The sequence below is a fragment of the Boleophthalmus pectinirostris genome, unplaced genomic scaffold, assembly GCF_026225935.1.
Source record: "Boleophthalmus pectinirostris isolate CB_2022bp ecotype Guang Dong unplaced genomic scaffold, ASM2622593v1 HiC_scaffold_269, whole genome shotgun sequence".
Classification (NCBI taxonomy): Eukaryota; Metazoa; Chordata; class Actinopteri; order Gobiiformes; family Gobiidae; genus Boleophthalmus; species Boleophthalmus pectinirostris.
Genome location: NW_026571258.1, coordinates 2,527 through 19,569, shown reverse-complemented (window position 1 = coordinate 19,569; position 17,043 = coordinate 2,527). Strand labels below are relative to the sequence as shown.

General features: G+C 37.7%; 2 protein-coding genes across 5 annotated transcripts; both read right to left on the bottom strand.

Moving 5' to 3' along the window:
* Positions 1-2,495: 2,495 nt before the first annotated feature.
* tmem170a (transmembrane protein 170A) lies at positions 2,496-4,669 on the bottom strand. Its single transcript, XM_020935283.2, has 3 exons — positions 4,007-4,669; positions 3,537-3,707; positions 2,496-3,442 (listed from the first exon to the last, which is right to left on the bottom strand). Exons 1-3 carry the CDS (start codon positions 4,116-4,118, stop codon positions 3,312-3,314), a joined length of 414 nt encoding a protein of 137 aa, XP_020790942.1. The 5' UTR covers positions 4,119-4,669; the 3' UTR covers positions 2,496-3,311.
* Positions 4,670-7,436: 2,767 nt separating this feature from the next.
* On the bottom strand, positions 7,437-17,043 carry ppp6r3 (protein phosphatase 6, regulatory subunit 3). Of its 4 annotated transcripts, none has more exons than XM_055159748.1 (25): positions 16,854-17,043; positions 15,740-15,874; positions 15,433-15,664; positions 15,121-15,307; positions 14,905-15,042; positions 14,104-14,169; positions 13,895-14,007; positions 13,704-13,817; positions 13,490-13,616; positions 13,260-13,412; positions 13,035-13,184; positions 12,752-12,816; positions 12,525-12,640; positions 12,271-12,356; positions 12,099-12,185; positions 11,824-11,921; positions 11,551-11,605; positions 11,344-11,474; positions 11,086-11,201; positions 10,814-11,009; positions 10,643-10,737; positions 10,244-10,424; positions 8,706-8,813; positions 8,570-8,626; positions 7,437-8,486 (listed from the first exon to the last, which is right to left on the bottom strand). In XM_055159748.1, exons 3-25 carry the CDS (start codon positions 15,657-15,659, stop codon positions 8,435-8,437), a joined length of 2,718 nt encoding a protein of 905 aa, XP_055015723.1. In that variant the 5' UTR covers positions 15,660-15,664; positions 15,740-15,874; positions 16,854-17,043; the 3' UTR covers positions 7,437-8,434. The 4 variants fall into 4 exon arrangements, with proteins under 4 accessions (XP_055015723.1, XP_055015724.1, XP_055015725.1 ...); XM_055159749.1 differs by having other exon boundaries at positions 11,824-11,903; XM_055159750.1 differs by having other exon boundaries at positions 11,824-11,870.

Genomic DNA, 17,043 nt, shown 5'->3' with positions numbered 1-17,043 from the left:
AACACTACCATCTGCTGGTGGGATTTAAGAACTACAGATTCAATTAACTGCTTAGCTGCTCTTATGCGTCAGCCTTTATGTCGGTTTAACTTCCTTCCTCCAAATAATGCCGTTGGTGGCTCAGTGAGTTCACCACACCCTTACATAGATTTATATGTTTTTATATCATAGAAATACTTTATTGATCCTCAAGGAGACCTTTGTCCTTTGGCTCTTACAGTAAAATATGAAACAAATAAAAAATATAATAACAAAAACAACAAACTAGGGCTGGGCTATTGGTATATGGGATAAAAGTCACATTATTCATTGTTGGGCAGCTGTCGAATGATTTTATTTTAACTTTGGAATGAATTATTAACTTATCTATTAGATCTGGCCTGAATAGAGGGGTTACAGTTGACTTGAGGTCATTTGACTGCGGAAGCCCGATCGTGTAACAGGTGCAGTATCTCTCTCTGCACAGACGCAGAGCACAGTCAGACGCACAGAAAGTAAACTCGTGCGCGCATTTCTCCATTGTTCCGCATTGGGACGCTTATTTGGACAAGTACCAGCAGCACCGGTGGCTTTTATTCTACTTTTTACTTGTCTTATAAATTCTCATCAAGAAGACCATCTTTACTCACAGCCATGCCCTTGCCCACCGTATCCAGGCTGTTCAGGCACGCTGTGAGGACGCAGGTGGTCCCCTTCGCCCGTGTGTCTGCCAAGCCCGCGCAGCACAACATCTCTGCAGGGGTAAGTTTTCTTTTACATCAGCACCCCGCAGATCAACAATGACTCCGCACTACCATCACCGCACGGCCAGGACGCACGTAGCCTCGAGTCAATATTTGAACTCTTAATTTCCACACTTTATGACTTGCGCAAGGCTATCTCGCCATTATTGCTCCTAATGCGTCCACGTAGTCCTCTTAATTCTGTTGTATATAAAACAGTCCACTAACAAACTACGCAAAGATGATAACTGGCATGGTGAAACTAGCATAGGGTCATGTTGTGTGTTTGGGCTATCATTTGATATAAATATAAAGGATGACCTTGGATTTGGAACAGTTTCAAAGTCTGTGGCGCAGGGGCCTAATTCTTACTGCAACAAAAATAGACTGAAAGTTTTTGGTTGTTAGAAGTAATGTGCTGATTTATAATAGATCAAGAAAATGAAAAACTGAATATATTTAATAAAACTAAATTGTCAGGAAAAAAAAAAAAAAAAGGTCCTTACAGTTTCCAAGTTATGTGTTATATTTAGCCCACCAATCAGAGGGCGCTGGACCCTCTGTAGCAGTTAGCGTAAACTGTTTTATTCAAGTGGTCCAATAGTGCAATGGATCATAGTGTCATCATGTAATATGCTGATTTAGGTGGCTTTATATTTACCATTATCTTGTTCTTGACCTTTTTTTTTTTTTTTTTTTTTTTGCTTTTCCTGCTTAGACAAAAATAGTGTAATCAAACAAATGGACAAGGGCAGATTAACAATAGGCTGTCAGAAACACTTTCTATTTTTAACTCTCCACTTAAACTTTCAGGCTTGTCATGGAAGGACCTTTTGTCTTATTAGTTACAATCTAATGTAGTTTGCTCAAGTGTGTAAATGACCAACATAGCAATCAAATAAATCAGCTATAAAAATCTGTAAAAAAAATTAAAATAAAAAATACTGTATGTATATATGCATTGCCAAAATAATTAGGCTAATTAGGCTAAGTAATAATTGTGCATTTATTTAGGCTGGTCTACTGATGTAACCAGTTTGACAATAGTTTTTTCCAAGAATATAAAAGGTATGTAGCATAACTAGTATCAAAAGTAGCTTGCCCTGTATTGTTACACTCGTTTGTTCCAATTTTGTATCATTATAAAAGTAGGCAAAATCTCAGAATAATATTTTGAGTAGGCTAATGTTCATGAAGTTACTTATCTAAAAGCAAGTCCTAATAACCCATGTGTGTATTTATTGTAGGAGCAGGCGTTTGCCCTCACATGCATGTTTGCAGTAATCCTGGGCCCGAGTGGCTGGGTCCTGGCTCATCTGGAGGACTACAAAAAGAGGGAGTAGACGGACCAAGAAGAGCAGTACCATGAAACCATTTGAGGCCTTTTATATTATACATGTTAAAATCAACTGACAATAAATACCTGACCATAAAAGTAAGTGAATTTGTGACTGATTTATTTCATTTTCTACACCTCTCTTTAATAAAGACTCAATGAATGGTCTGAAAAAGTGGGTCTAATGAGGACTGAGCTCATCCTGCTTCCAATGCAGTGTCATCTTAAAATGGCTTTCTTCTGAGACCCAATCTTTTCCTCTGAGTCACCAGTGTCTTTTCCCGTCCTGAAGCTCAAAAGGAAAGAATAGAATGAATAAAATAGTTTGGGTTTTTAGACCTTGTGCAGGAGGGTAACTGTCTCTATTTGTTCCAACAGCTTAATTTGTTGTTTTAAATGATTATGTAAATGTAATGTCAATCAAAGAAAGTCAAATCTGAGCATGTAAAAATAATTTATGCAAATTTGCAAAGTACAACTTTACAATATCCGGGGAAAAATCATTTGCATCCTCATCAATGGATGTACAGTTAAATCATTTGTTTCATACAAACAAAGCAAATAAATAATTATCACACATTTTATATACAATTAAGGTGTGGAAATTGTCAAATGACAAGAACAGGCTCTAATCAAGGATGAACCTAAAACAAAGAGTTTAAAAATGCCTAAGACTCAAAAATTATACTCAAAATTATCTAGACATTTTACAATACATTCACAATAAATTATAGACATATGATTGCCGTCAAGGGCAGTTTTTGCTCAAAAAATCTAAAACATCAGACAATAACATAACAATGAAGGACATAAATCTCTTTATATGTCCATGTTCACCTGTACTTAATGAGCTTAATGTTCTTGCCTCCTCAGTTTACAGTTGGCGCAGATGCATGTCTGCAACAGTTTCAGGCTTTAAACCTTTAACATTCTGGAAATATTTAACTTTTTACATACAGTCGTTGTTTCATATTACAGCATCTCCAGCTTGGAAACTACATTTACAGTTTGGGCACTACAATGCAATGAATAAATATAGAGCAGTATCTCAGCCAGCAACCCATACTTTGAGTAGTTTTCTATCCCTGATTTGGACAAACAGGTCTGGAGTATTGTAGACAGGCACTCTAGAGAAAAGGGTTAAATTTTAGTCCAAAAATTAGTGTTCATTTCAAAGAAATGATGTCAGTTGGTCCAGCTCCAAACATGGAGCTCTCTACTTGCAGTCACAGTGAGCTCACAATGGGGCCCTGCTAAAGTGTAGCTAAAACCCTGAGGAAAGAGATTATGAGAACGCAAAATGACTGGCCCACACCGAACACCAGAGCTTCAAGAGAGATCATCCTCTTCCCAGCTGCCTTGTACACACCAGCGATCGCCGCACCTACATAATGGAAAAAAATGAGAAAATATGTAGTTCTCTTAATAATTTACATGTTTTCAGTTACCGACCAACAGGGGAAAATTTAATAACTTACTTGTAAGAACACCTCCACAGACTGGTCCAATGATGCCCATGAGAATGATGGCGATGGGCATGAAGCGGGCGATTTTATGCTGGCGGAGAGTGGCCAATGACAGCAGTGCGGCAGGCAGGTGGAAGATCAGGGACGAGACAGCTGCCCAAAGGAACACCCCGTACCACATCTCTATAGATAAAAAGCAATATTTCATAACTGGGACTGAGAGCAAGCAAGTAGTTGCTAGTAGTTAACTATAGTTAACTACGTGCGAGGTGTTAGCAGACTAGCTGTTCGGGCTAAGCGGTTCGTCGTTAAATTAACACACATAAGCCAACGAAGTTAACGACATTTATGTTAAACCAACACATTTACGTAGGATCTGCATGACACTCTAAATAAAAATAAGAGTAATACAAAGCCAATCGCAAAAAAGTATAAGACGAGACGCTTAAAATGCTACAAACATTAGCATGACGCTAGCTCACCCGAGAAGTCACTCAAAGATGTGTCGTTTCCAAGTGTACCATTTTTCCTTGGCACCAAATTTAGACCAAGTATTTGTTGGACGAAGCCAATCTCACTGTATCGGTCAACCATGCTTCACATCAGAGTGTAATGAACAGAAGGAAAAAATAATTTCCCAGGAAACTTCTCCTGCCAAGTGGATGGCATCAGGATAATCCTGTACCCAACTACTTCTGACGTCATTGGTATGCGACTCACGACCAGTCATGGGAATTGTAGTTCCTGGCCACATTTTCATAAACACACATTTTTAAGGCTTTAATAATAAATCCATAACGCCGTCATGGTCACACCTCCACTTTCCATGAAGCACTAACCATCATTTGCTCTGACTTAAGTCAAGATAATTTGTTTTCTTTCCTAGTCCTTAGAGGCACAGGAATGTCCAAACGCGGCCCTCAGGCTTCCTGCTGGATTGGCCGAAAGGATCAAAAATAGTACATTTTATATGCCAATTCAAGCATTTCTATAAGTATAACCTCAGCATTCCGTTGATTTTGATATGCACCAAATGTGTGTTCCAAGCCTCTTTATATGTACTGCAGCTCTGTCTAAAGTGAATCCATCTGAAAAAACTTGTTGTAGAGTCATTCCACGCCATTTTACCCAATGGTCCACGCAATTCGATCTCTAAAAATTTTTAAAAAATATTAAATAGTCCCTTACTATCATGTACCAGCCCTGTGAAGTTTTAGTGATTTTCGATCATTACTTTTCAAGTTACAGCTCATTTAGTGAGGGAAGTATGTGTCAATTTACGGGCACAAAATCGCATCATTTTTTCTCAGCCGTTTTCACAGGTCGATATCTCCGTAAGTATCACACATAGAGGGCTGAAATTATGTAGGCTTGTAGTCCTCTACTCTGTGTTCAAATAACATCTATCGAAAGTTTGGTATCACAACTCCTTGTCATTTTATATGAACTTAAAAATGAAAAAACAAACAAACAAACAAACAAAAAAACTCGTTAATTTCTGTGGCGTAACATTTTTAGCCCCTTTTTAAACCTACTTGTAGGTGTAGGAGACCCTTTTTATTTATTTTTTTTTTGAGAATCAAGATATGTACTAGGACTGTTAAAAGAAATCACCAAATGTTGAAAATTTTAAATAGGTTATATGTGAGGGTCCTGTTAAAAACAAGAAAATGCAACATGGTCCGATTTTTACATGTAATTTATGGCATGTGGGTAGTGATGAAAAAAAAAATTGAATAACTTTTGTTTGAAAGACCAGAAAAAGACCTTTCATATGGTACCAAACGTATTTTATGAGGCTCCTTCAGTTTTTTATTGTATCTTGAACATTCGTGTTTTTGAGGCTCAGTTATAGTGCAAGACACAATGACACGAGTACAGTGACCATGCACTATGTTTTATTCCAGCAGCTAACATCACTAAACATTTAAAGACTGAATCAAATGGTTTGATAATAATTTTGATCTAACAAGGTATCTGAGAAGGTGACAGGTTATATGACATCCAAGAAAACAGCTGTAAATTATTCTCATATTAAAGAAACAATCAAGTCATGTTCAACAATATTATATTGTCTTCTCTTAGTTGTGGACGGCACATTGATGTTCAAGACTATGCACAACTTTACAATAGATTTAGATGCGCAAGAAACTCAAACATCCGGAAGCAGCCAAGAAGTGAGGAAACAGTTCCCTATCATGTTTGGATCGCCTGAGCAGCTCTTATGGAGCCTTAAATGGAAAGTGTTAAGGTTGTCCATTTAAGGGAAATTTCAGGATTTGTGAGAATTTATTGCATATAAAAAATCATATTAATCTTTATTCTGGGGTGGACCTATATAGTTCCAAATGCACATTTGTTTTGAAGTTCTTTTTGTTATATATTTTAAGAGAGCCAGTACATGTTTGGATCACCATGGGACCAAGAGCCTACTCCCAAGAAATTAACGAAGTGCACAGATGAGGAAGCGCCTGATTCAACTTACAAGGCCATACCCCAGTCAAGATGGTCAACTGAACCATCTAAAACCAATCCACCAGGGATGAAAAAGCCTCTACAGGTTGAGGAGAATTCTGGTGTTCAAGCTTGTGGGGAGTGTCCATGCTGACCTCGGCCAGAAAAATCCAAAAGCTTCGGGACTGACTGCTGGTTTATGAAGATGTGCCTACCGATACTGATGACGAATAAGACATACATGTTCTGTGTTCTGGGTTTTTAGGTAACTTGTAACACATCCTGTTGATTCATTCTTGTTCTTTCTTCATGTTTGGGAGCTTTAGCTGCTGGAATAAAATATAGTACATGGTCACTGTATACTTGTGTCATTGTGTCAAATGTGAATGTTCAAGATACAATAAAAAATTGAAGGAGCTTCATAAAATACATATGTTTGGTACCATATGAAAGGTCTTTTTCTGGTCTTTCAAACAAAAAGTATTCAAAACATTTTTATCACTACCTACATGCCATAAATTACATGTGAAGATCGAAACATGTTGCATTTTCAGGATCCTCACACATAACCTATTTAAAATTTTCAACATTTGGTGATTTCTTTTAACAGTCCTAGTACATATCTATATCTTGATTCTCAAAAAAAAATTTAAGGGTCTCCTACACCTACAAGTAGGTTTAAAAGGGGGCTAAATGGTATGCCACGGAAATTTATGTTTTTTTGTTTTTTTTTTAAAGTTCATATAAAATGACAAGGAGTTGTAATACAAAACTTTCGATAGATGGTATGTGAACACAGAGTAGAGGACTACAAGCCTACAAAATTTCAGTCCTATATGTGTGATACTTACGGAGATATCGACCTGTGAACACGGCCAAGAAAAAATGACGCGATTTTGGGCCCGTAAATCGACACATACTCCCCTCATAAAATGAGCTGTAACTTGAAAAGTAATGATCGAAAATCACTAAAACTTCACAGGGCTGGTACATGATAGTAAGGGACCAGCTGGTAATTTTTTCAAAATTTTTAAAAAACATGATGTGTAAGATTTTCTGGAAATTCTGTGAAATGGCGTGGAATGACCCTGTATTGAACATCAATCTGTGGCCCCTCCACTTAAAATGTTTCCATATGTGGCCCTCTAAGAAAAACGTTTGGACACCCCTGATCTATCCGTTAATAACCCTATATTAGTTTAATGGTTGCAAATAAATCTAATAAAACTGTGTAAGTAAAACACAAAATATAGAAATTTACCAAAACTGCCCTAGCAACGAATACTTCCAGACATTTATTGCATATCTTGCGACATCTGACCTTTCTCTAACCACCACCTAGACAGCCTAGCGACATCTGTAGGATTGTAAAATAACCATATAAAATTTAATTTTACATTACTTTCCCCAAAATTTAAAAATAAAAAAAATAACTTTCGTAGTCAACGCTGCAACATATTTCCAACGTCTGTGCGCACTTTTATTAATAAATGCTCAACAACGCCCCTTTAGCAACCCCCACAGTCACGTGGTACCTGCTGCTCTTCTCTAATACGTACAAGTCATTAGGTTAGAAGTGGTAAGCTGGTAGCAGGTTGTTTTTCCAGGCCCAGTCAAATTGAGTTTTTTATAAGATGCACATACAGATGTGTGACATTTATGCCTGGAAACATCTAAGTGCACCTAAAACAAAATTTGGAACAAAAAGACGTCTGGTATCAAAAGTGGTAGAAAACTTCCTGGAGACACTAGCACTTGCTTAGGTGCAACCCACACATTAGCAGCTTCTTGCTCAAGCAGTGTTGAGAGAAGTGTCATGAGAAGAACACAAGATAGTATGAAAGCTCAAAAGGGGACACAGGTTAGTATATCCCTTAAGGAACTATCGCAAAATAAATACAAAAATTGACTTTTTAAATCAGTCTCATTGCTGAAGACCACAAGAAAAAATATTTACATAAAACATTAACAGCAAAAATAAAACAGAGCATTGGAGGGTGAAACTGTCAAATATATCGTGTTTCACAAATCGATTCACAAGTAAAACCAGTTTAGTTGTACTACACCTTCTCCGGTGTTAAATCCCCATGTTTCTAGTATACATTTGTCTTTTTGTAAAATATTTTATTCATACAATCATTTCTTTAGCTATTGCAACATGACTATTTAATTTTGAGTGGCAAGATATCAGTTGCACATAACCCCTTAAGAACAACAGCTTATAAAACAAATGCAGAAAAATCTTCTGTATTCATTTTGAGTGTGTCACACGTGTCTTGAGTCCATCTCAGGTCTGTACAACTGTCTGTGTGTCAGTGGTGGTGAGCTCGTGGGACTATTGCTGATCCTGGAGGGGTGTATGATTGGTACAGCTCTGATCGGAGGCCTCCACTGACCGGCCGGGGAGGAGGGGCCCGGGGGCACCACAGGCTGGCCACACATGTGCACTACGTCACTCACACAGGACCATTTACAGCTGCCTCTGGGGAAGGGGAAGACGCCTCTGGCCTAATGAGAACACAGATTAAAAACGCTGTTAATTTCAATACACAAATCCACAAAGCATTAATAGTAAATTTGAAATCACATACTTGGCCTCTTCAGTAGGGGACATCTCTTCAAGAGGACCGTTAGATACTTTCTCACTGCTGTCAAAAACACAATATTTCGCATAAATTATTATTATAAAAATGTATAGAATTCAAAAGTCACAGTAAGGATTCTGACCCTTTTTTTGGACAGCAGGCGGCAGCTGGACTGTTCAGCTCAGCTTTCTCAGGATCTCCGCTGTCCCCAACTGAATATTTCTCTGGTGAAAGACTCTTCTCTTCATCACTGGAACAATATATAAAAATAATGCATTAATTCAATGACTATATAGTACAACCACACAACACACAGTATGAGGAAAAGTGACGCATGCTGAACTGACTGACACAGCACACAGCAAAAGAAAGGATGAAGTGTTGAATGGGGCACAGAGGATACAGTGAAGACAAAAATGTACAGCAAATGGAGAAAGTCAACTGAATTTTCTGTAAAAAAAACAAAAAACTAAACTAAAACAAAAAAACAACAGTATTTACTCTGTTGCTTCAGTGCCAAGAAATAGCAGGCAGACATATATTCAAACAATTGAACCAGCCGTCTGTCTTGCTTTGTCTCAGAGAACCACCAGTACATATGTATAATGAGCCCTGAAAGCAAAACTTCACCACATGCACAGCCTGTTATAACAGACTGAAGGTCTACCAACAATTAAGTTTTCCACTTTATCAAATCACAGATCAGTTACACCAAATCAAAAATGCATTTTTATCTACTATTCGACAATTGTATCAAATTGCCTACAAACACTGTTCTGTGTAATTACATAGTTTCTCAGTCTGGTTTCTTCAAAACTGGACCCCTCAGTAAACAGCAGTGTACTGTACAACTATATTTTACTTGAACATTATATATTATTTTCAATAAAGTTAATTCCACAAAGTCTCCCCCTTACAAAATATCAGTGCTTCTTACGTTTTTGTGCACCACCAGGTGGTTACTGCATCCATCTCTGAACGCACAGGTGAAATATTGCATGAAAAGCATATATATGCCAATATGCTTAAAATAAAGGTTTGCAAGTACTTAAAAGAGAACTGTACTTTGAAGAAAGACATGCAGAATGGAAATATGAAATAAAGTAAGGAGCTAGAATCAAAGACAAGATAATAACTGGGAAAGAAAAGTGGTTGTTGTGGTGGTTGACGTGACAACAAGACTACATCACGGCTGCAGGCTGATCTCTGATTGGCTGTACATACCGATAAGATTTCAACACTCTGAAGAAGCCCACACCAATAACGCACAGCAAGAAAGAAAGGAGGGGAAGCTCAGGTTGTAAGTGTCAGTCACTTCTCTGGACAGTTATTTACTCAGACACACAGACAACATAATGTAGATCAACAAGTAAAGAGAGGGACAGGCAGCTCCTAATGGAACTATTGATAGAACTGAAGAACCTACCCCACCAGACTATTCTTTAAAAAGCATGCAGAGGGAACATACTATACATTCTGATTTTCCCCCTGGGTTCTCAAATATCTTACCACATGCCAATCTTATAAATAATATAGTGAATTACATTTAGATTAGACCAAAAGCCCTTTTTAAATAGAACATTTTAGTCTTAAAATTTTTAAATATCATTTGACATCATAAAAGGCCATTAGACGTGGTGGTAAAGTGAGTTGTTTCAGAGCTGAAGTGTGAGTCCAAACCTCTTGAAGACGGCGGTCTCCGTCTTGGCGTCTACAGTGAGGCTGACTGTCTCCTTCATGGAGCCGTTGATGACCGTCTCAGTGATGCTCCGCTGCTCCGACGACTCCTCTGATTTTGATTCACTAGAGTCTTTTGGGGAGGAAGGAGGGACTTCATTGTTGTCTAACCAGCCATCACAGTCTAGACAATTACAAGAATGAAAGTTAATTAAAAATCCCGTTCAGCTCACTTTTAAAAACACTGGTCTGTAGAATGACATTTTTAATTATGAATTTAGTTTAAGACAAACAACAGGAAAAAAAAATAAATAAAATGCATAATATTATTTGTAGCTTTAGCTGCATTTTGGTGAGGTGTGCTGGCTAAAAGAAAGAAATATTTTACAATGCAATTTGTACCTTCATGTTGCAGAGGTGCGTTTACCCCAAGTGGATCAGTCTCTAAGCTGGTCTCCATAGCAACAGGAGAGTTGCACCTCAGAGGGTCTTTGGGACTACGATAAAACACATGTAATGAGCCAACATGCCCATGCCTGTGGAGGCTTGAGCTGCTAAAGAAGATTGGGGTACCTGACTGAGTTGAAGTTGCAGAAATTGGCCCAGCCTGTTTCAGAGTTGGATGTGGATGAAGGCAGGGAGCTCCATGAGACCTCTGCAGGACCATCTGTGGATGAGGATGTAGAAGAACTGTTGGGGTTGGCAGCTGAGGCAGTAGAGGTACCTGTGTCCATTGGTATGTCATCAAAGTTAGCTGTCCATACTGGCCCTACATTGTATAGGAATAAAGGCACTGGTAAATGTGAGGAAAAAGACCATGAAACTATTATTAGAATAAAACAGACCTGTGTCCACTTCCATTCTGTCATCAGTGCTGGGAGCAGCAGCTTCGAAGGGGTCTCTCTTGACCTCCTCCTCTTCTGAGTCTGTGCTCTCCTCACTGTCTGTACTACCTGAACTTCTAAAATGCACACAAAGGCATTGCATTTCTGTTAATTAAATCTGGTCATAAATAATAGTATGCATATAAATAATGGGTTCCCTTCCACCTTGTGAGTCTGCTATTCCAATTCTGTCATTCGTATTAAAATAGTTCAAAATACCTGGGGCGCCTCTGTGCCTCTGGTGCAAAGGTCACATCTTTTTCATCCCAAATATCTTCCTCATCTGAACCAGCGTCTTCAAACTGCTGGATTTTCTCCTTACAGCGGGCCTCAAACAAGGCTATATTTGCCTGGAAAGACAGCAATACCTTAAATTTAGATTTAATTGGTAATTTAATCTATCGGTACAAAGGTGATAGTACTTACACTTTCATTTGTATTTAGTGAAAAGTTGATGTCTGATATTCTATCGAAGGGAATACTGTGGCATCAAAAAGGAAAGTTTTTGATCAGAATAAATGACTTATATCCATATTAAACTACACCAAATGAAAACAAAACATTTTTTACAATGCCTGCATTTCACATCTGTGACAAATGATGATATTTGTCATGTCAAATGCAGATGCAATATTATTAATTATGTTGAAATAATGATTTATAGTAACAGTTCAGAAATAGTGCTACTAAAATACTTACTCCACCACATCGTCCTGATCAGCAAACTCTTCGTCATTGAAGCCGAACTGCTCAATAAAATTGGACGTCATTTGTTGCATCTGATAATCAGAAAAGGCCTGGCAAAGCCCAGGACCAATGATATTGATATAGACTTAGCTACACAGAATGCTGGCAATTACTTGAAATGTAATGAAATGCCTAAAAACTTCAAATTTAATAACTAGGTAGTTGTTAGTTACATTACAATTACTATTGAAAAAGTCATTAAATATGGCAAAATATTAAAATCATACTTGTTGCAGAGAGGAATCTTGGTGAAAACCACTGTCTTTGAAGTCCACCTCGTCGTCACTTGATGAATGGATGTGATGTGTGTTGACCTAATCATGGACATTTGACAAATTATCTAATAGAAGAATTCAAGCTCAACTGCAAAATTAACTTTTTGTAAGGGACCATACTCACCAAATCAACAGTGTTTCTCTTGTTTGTGTCAGCCAAATGTCCTGAAATAAATGCCTCCCATTTTTCCCTGTCTTCTGCTGGCAGCTCTGTGATATAACAAATAACAACTGAAATCATCTTTTTCAGTCCATATAGTATACTATGTACACTTCAGCTAATCATTACCCAGTGCCCAGCCAACAAGGAAACAACAAATAGACATTTCGGCAGAAAGACTGTAAATGCACATGATAGAATTATGACAGCTGCTTTACCTGAAATAAGCTGTTGTATCTGGGGTCCATTGGGACCTTTGTCACAGTTGTGGACTATAGAATTAGCTATTCTTGTGAGGTGACCCATGTATCCTCTTCGCCGACCACCCTCCGCCCTTAAATATAAATATAAAGAGTACATTAGCAAACCCGTTTGACGTTTAATTGAAACCTATATTAACTGCAACAAAACAAGGGCTTTTGAATTTCAAATAAAGCAGACTTACTGTTCTTGTTCATTGGAGTTCCATGCATCTACAATTCTCTGGATAAACTGGCACTTTTGAAACAACTGTATATAAAAGAACAAAATAACCACCATTTAAATTTCAGTCAAATATAATGTATAATTAAACATATGATTTGTCTTTTAGGCCAAACTGTCATACGTAAAGCATTGGGGAACCCCTAATAAAAGGGAGGGGGATCTCAATTTAGTTTGAAATGAAATATAAGCTCTAAGATCAGATTTTTAGTAAAGTATCTAGACAATCACAAATCCATTCTTACATGTTTGATGAGGATGCTTTCCCTCGGGCCATCCTGGTCTTTGTCCTGCTGAATATCAGTGGGGGTTGAAGGCATAGCCAGGATCATGGCAGTGCAGATCTCCACTTGAATGTGAAGAAAGTTGTTCCAGATGTATTTGAAATACATATCCTGTAAAAATATATTTATTGTAAACACAAATTTTAAAACTTTTGCATAAATACTATGAATATGAATTTAACTCACTAGAATAACTCCCAGTGTGTTGAGGTTGATAAGTTCTGTGTTAATGCTGTGTGTGTTGGTCTGTAACAGACTAGCGACTAGTCTGACTACATTTAACCTGGTGTTGCCAACAGGAGGGTCCAACACTCCCCATGTAGTCTTCATCACATTTTTCTGTTAGAAAAGAATAAAAAAGAGCCAAGTTATAAAAGTACAAAAAGGATATAAAGCATATATTACAATGTGTTTACCTTTGGAGGTTCTAAAAGCAGTTGATGAAAGTCTTTCAGTCTTGGTCTCACCGCCTCCAGGATGCTCTGATTTACTGAGAATGAAGAGTGAGACATACCAGGGAGGCACTCCATATGACCCTCAAACCTACATAAAAATTTGGAATATTAGTTAGCATTACTCCAAGAAAAAACATAAATTAGGAAAATATGGTCAAATTAAAAAATAACATACGCTGGTCTCCTCATCTCAAACAACGTGAGAAGGATCTGAATGACACTGACAATTGCCGATTCATTTTTTTCACAGTCAAAAATATTGGACAGCAGCTGTTCAACAGTTTCCTGCCTGTAGACAGAAAAGTATAAGATATTAAATTAAGCCACTGTCCTAAGGTATACTAATATGTATTGTGCTTTACATACTTCTCTATTGTAGAAAGCAGTGGGTCAGGTTCTGTGCAGCCCTGGACTTGAAACATCTGGTCTCTACTTAGTCTGATGATCTCACAAAGGGACTGGGAGGCATTGGAGTGTCTCTGTTCATAGAAGAAAGAATTAAAAGAATCAAGACAAACCCATAAAAAAGTTTAATATTTGAACATTTCACTGAAATGAATTCTACTGTAACTCACATCCTCATCTTGAGATGGTTGTACCACATTTATCAGTCTCTGAATTATCTTTTCCTCATTAAGCCACTGGTAACATAAGACAAATGTAATGTTAAAAACTGTATAATATAAACTTGTGTAAATATTTAATAACAAAACATAAATGCACAGGAGTAAAACATACAGTAATATTGAGGGGTGAAAGAGGCCACATCTACTGCGTCTTCTGGAGGATGTGACACAATTAAGGTACTGTGCTTAAAGCTATTGCAATAATGCAATTTAGCTCCAAAGGTCACTTAGCTTTGGTTGTATGGTTATGTACACAATACATTTAGTACTGTACAATCTAGAGTCCATTACTTGTCCTATGAATGAACAGGGAAGCTTGTTTTATCAACAGTTAGACAATGTTCTGATGTACTTTCATCTATTCTTAACAATGCTCATTAACAATGGCCCTTATTGTATGTCTAATTGGCAGAAACTTGTAAGACACTGAATAGGGTCACAAGATTCATTGCAATAAATCAGACTCACAAGTTAAAAGCAGATGCAATTAGCAAATGCAGTTTTTGTGAATTATAATTACCTCCACAACACAATATTCTTTCTTACTCTGCATAAAGTAGTAGTTTTGATCTGTACAAACTAAATTCTTACATTCGTTTGTCACTTCATATTTCAGTTTTGGTAATTCTTCTGGACATATTTAATGTGATCTTTGAGGAGAATCCTATTCAGAAAATAAATTGCAAATCTAATTGCAATGCTTTCCCAAATCTTTCATCCCCAATATTTAACATGATAACAGCCACATACACTGAGGACGTCCTGGCGTAGTTGTTGTGGTTCAATGCAGGTAAGCATTCTGAGCAGCAAGTCCATGATGGCGGATGTTCCAATGTGCCGGATCATCAAGTCAACAAAATCCTCACGTTTTCTTAAAAAATCTACTATCTGTAAGAGAACAAAGAAATGTTAATACTAAATTTGGCTTGTACACAATATAAAAAGGTCTTTAAGTGACAGGCTCACCTGTTCAGGTTTGCGGCCTATAAGAATAGAAAGGACCTTGGAGAAGAAACTAGCCAGAAGTGGGTTCAGTGGTGGTTCATTTTGAAGGAAGCCATACAGTTTCATCAAGAGTTTCTCATCTTCTCCAAGACGATCATTAATTTGACCAACATCTGACGTAAGCAGCTCGCATGAAATATTAGGGTATCTAAAGACAAAGTGTTGCAGACATTTCACCTTCTACAAAAAAGTAATTCCACTCATATTTACTTCTAATAAAAAGGTTACAATATATGTTTTACAGTATTTATTAGCATTAAAACAGTATCATACTTGTATTTAACTTTCTCCTCAACATCGGTGTTTGGCTCTTGTGTGATGAATGTCACCAAGTCTTCCATACATTGAGGTCGCAACAAAAAGTCCACCAGTTTATGGTTCTGGGCTTTACACTCCTGCAGCACATCATCCTCATCCATTATCTCTGTCAACGTCACATCTTCCTTCTCCAAAAGGGTGTCAATGTGGGACGTGGTGTGGAGGTCAAATTTCCAAAACATGTTGACTAGAAAAGACGACAATACTTAAGAGACAAAAATAACGAGTTAAGAAGTTAAACCTGTTATTAGCAGCCACATACCTGTAAGATTTCTACTCCAGATGCTGGAGCTTAGGTTAAAAACAAGTGTATTCTACTCTCTGTAGGATTTGGCCCATTCCAGACTTGCTGGATTTACAGACAAGCAGACTGAGTGGACCCCACACAATGGCACACCTGTAGAAGAGCAAGAAGGTAAATATTATTGGACTACTATTCCATTTGTCTTTAAATGGGTGATAAACAGCTAAAGATCGAAAAAGGGATTTATACATTTGCATTTCGAGTTAAAATGTCAATAAGTTGACATAATTACAGAAAAGATACAGACTAATGTCATGCTACAAAGAATGTTGGTAAACAAAACCTTGCCTCTCAGCCCACCCCTTTTCAGACAGGTAAATCCAAATCTATGAGAACAGTGATGTGAGACGCTAGTCATTTGTAAGAGGAGAATTAAAGAATTATTAATAGAAAACCCAATTTAGGATTATCCATTAGTAGAGTTTGTGAAGCACTTCGTCCAACCCTATTAATGTCCCAATTAATCAATTATAGACCCGGCCATTACTAATCAAATACAGTGACCATGCACAGTTGTGTAAGATAACAACCACCGAAGAAAATAAACCAGGGACCAACAGTAGATACCACAACTACTAATGCAATCTTCTAGGTTATTTTATAACTTTACTGTAGAAGTTTATGTGATCAATGTCCTATCCCTGTGATGTTACAAGCCTGGGCCCACTCCAATGTAACGCTTCTGTTGATGGATAAGAAAACACGCCGTGCAAACTGGCATAATGGTTATGCTGGTGCAACGTGAAAGTAAATAAAACTACTGAAAACAGCGAATAAACAGGCTTTGACGCGAAGTTGCGTCACGTTGACCGGTAGCCGTAAGCTTCGATGCTAACACCTTAGTTTTACTCATATTAGATGTGTTTTACTCCAGTTTCAGCCCGAATAAACGCAATAAACACACAAATGTAGAGATTCAGGTATATACCGAGAGTCTGATGACTGAGTGTCAATCCAGCCAACTGTATGCCTCTCGTTAGCAAACTGCTATTAGCCGGCTATCTGGCTAAAGACTGCTGGGTAATCGTTTCTACAGCACCAAGTCCATATGCTGACAAGTGTATCTTCTTACCGGCATACAAAGGCAAAAGGCAGGTATCCGGGGCCTATCCTATCTTGCCATTTGTCCTAAGACTTCACCAAGCATTGGGAATAACGTACAACTAACACCGAAAAAAATAAAGCATTAAAAAACTGATTCTAACAGGCGCGAAAAAAGGTAGCTCGGCAGAGGGCACTTTTCAAGATGGCGGTTCCGTCAA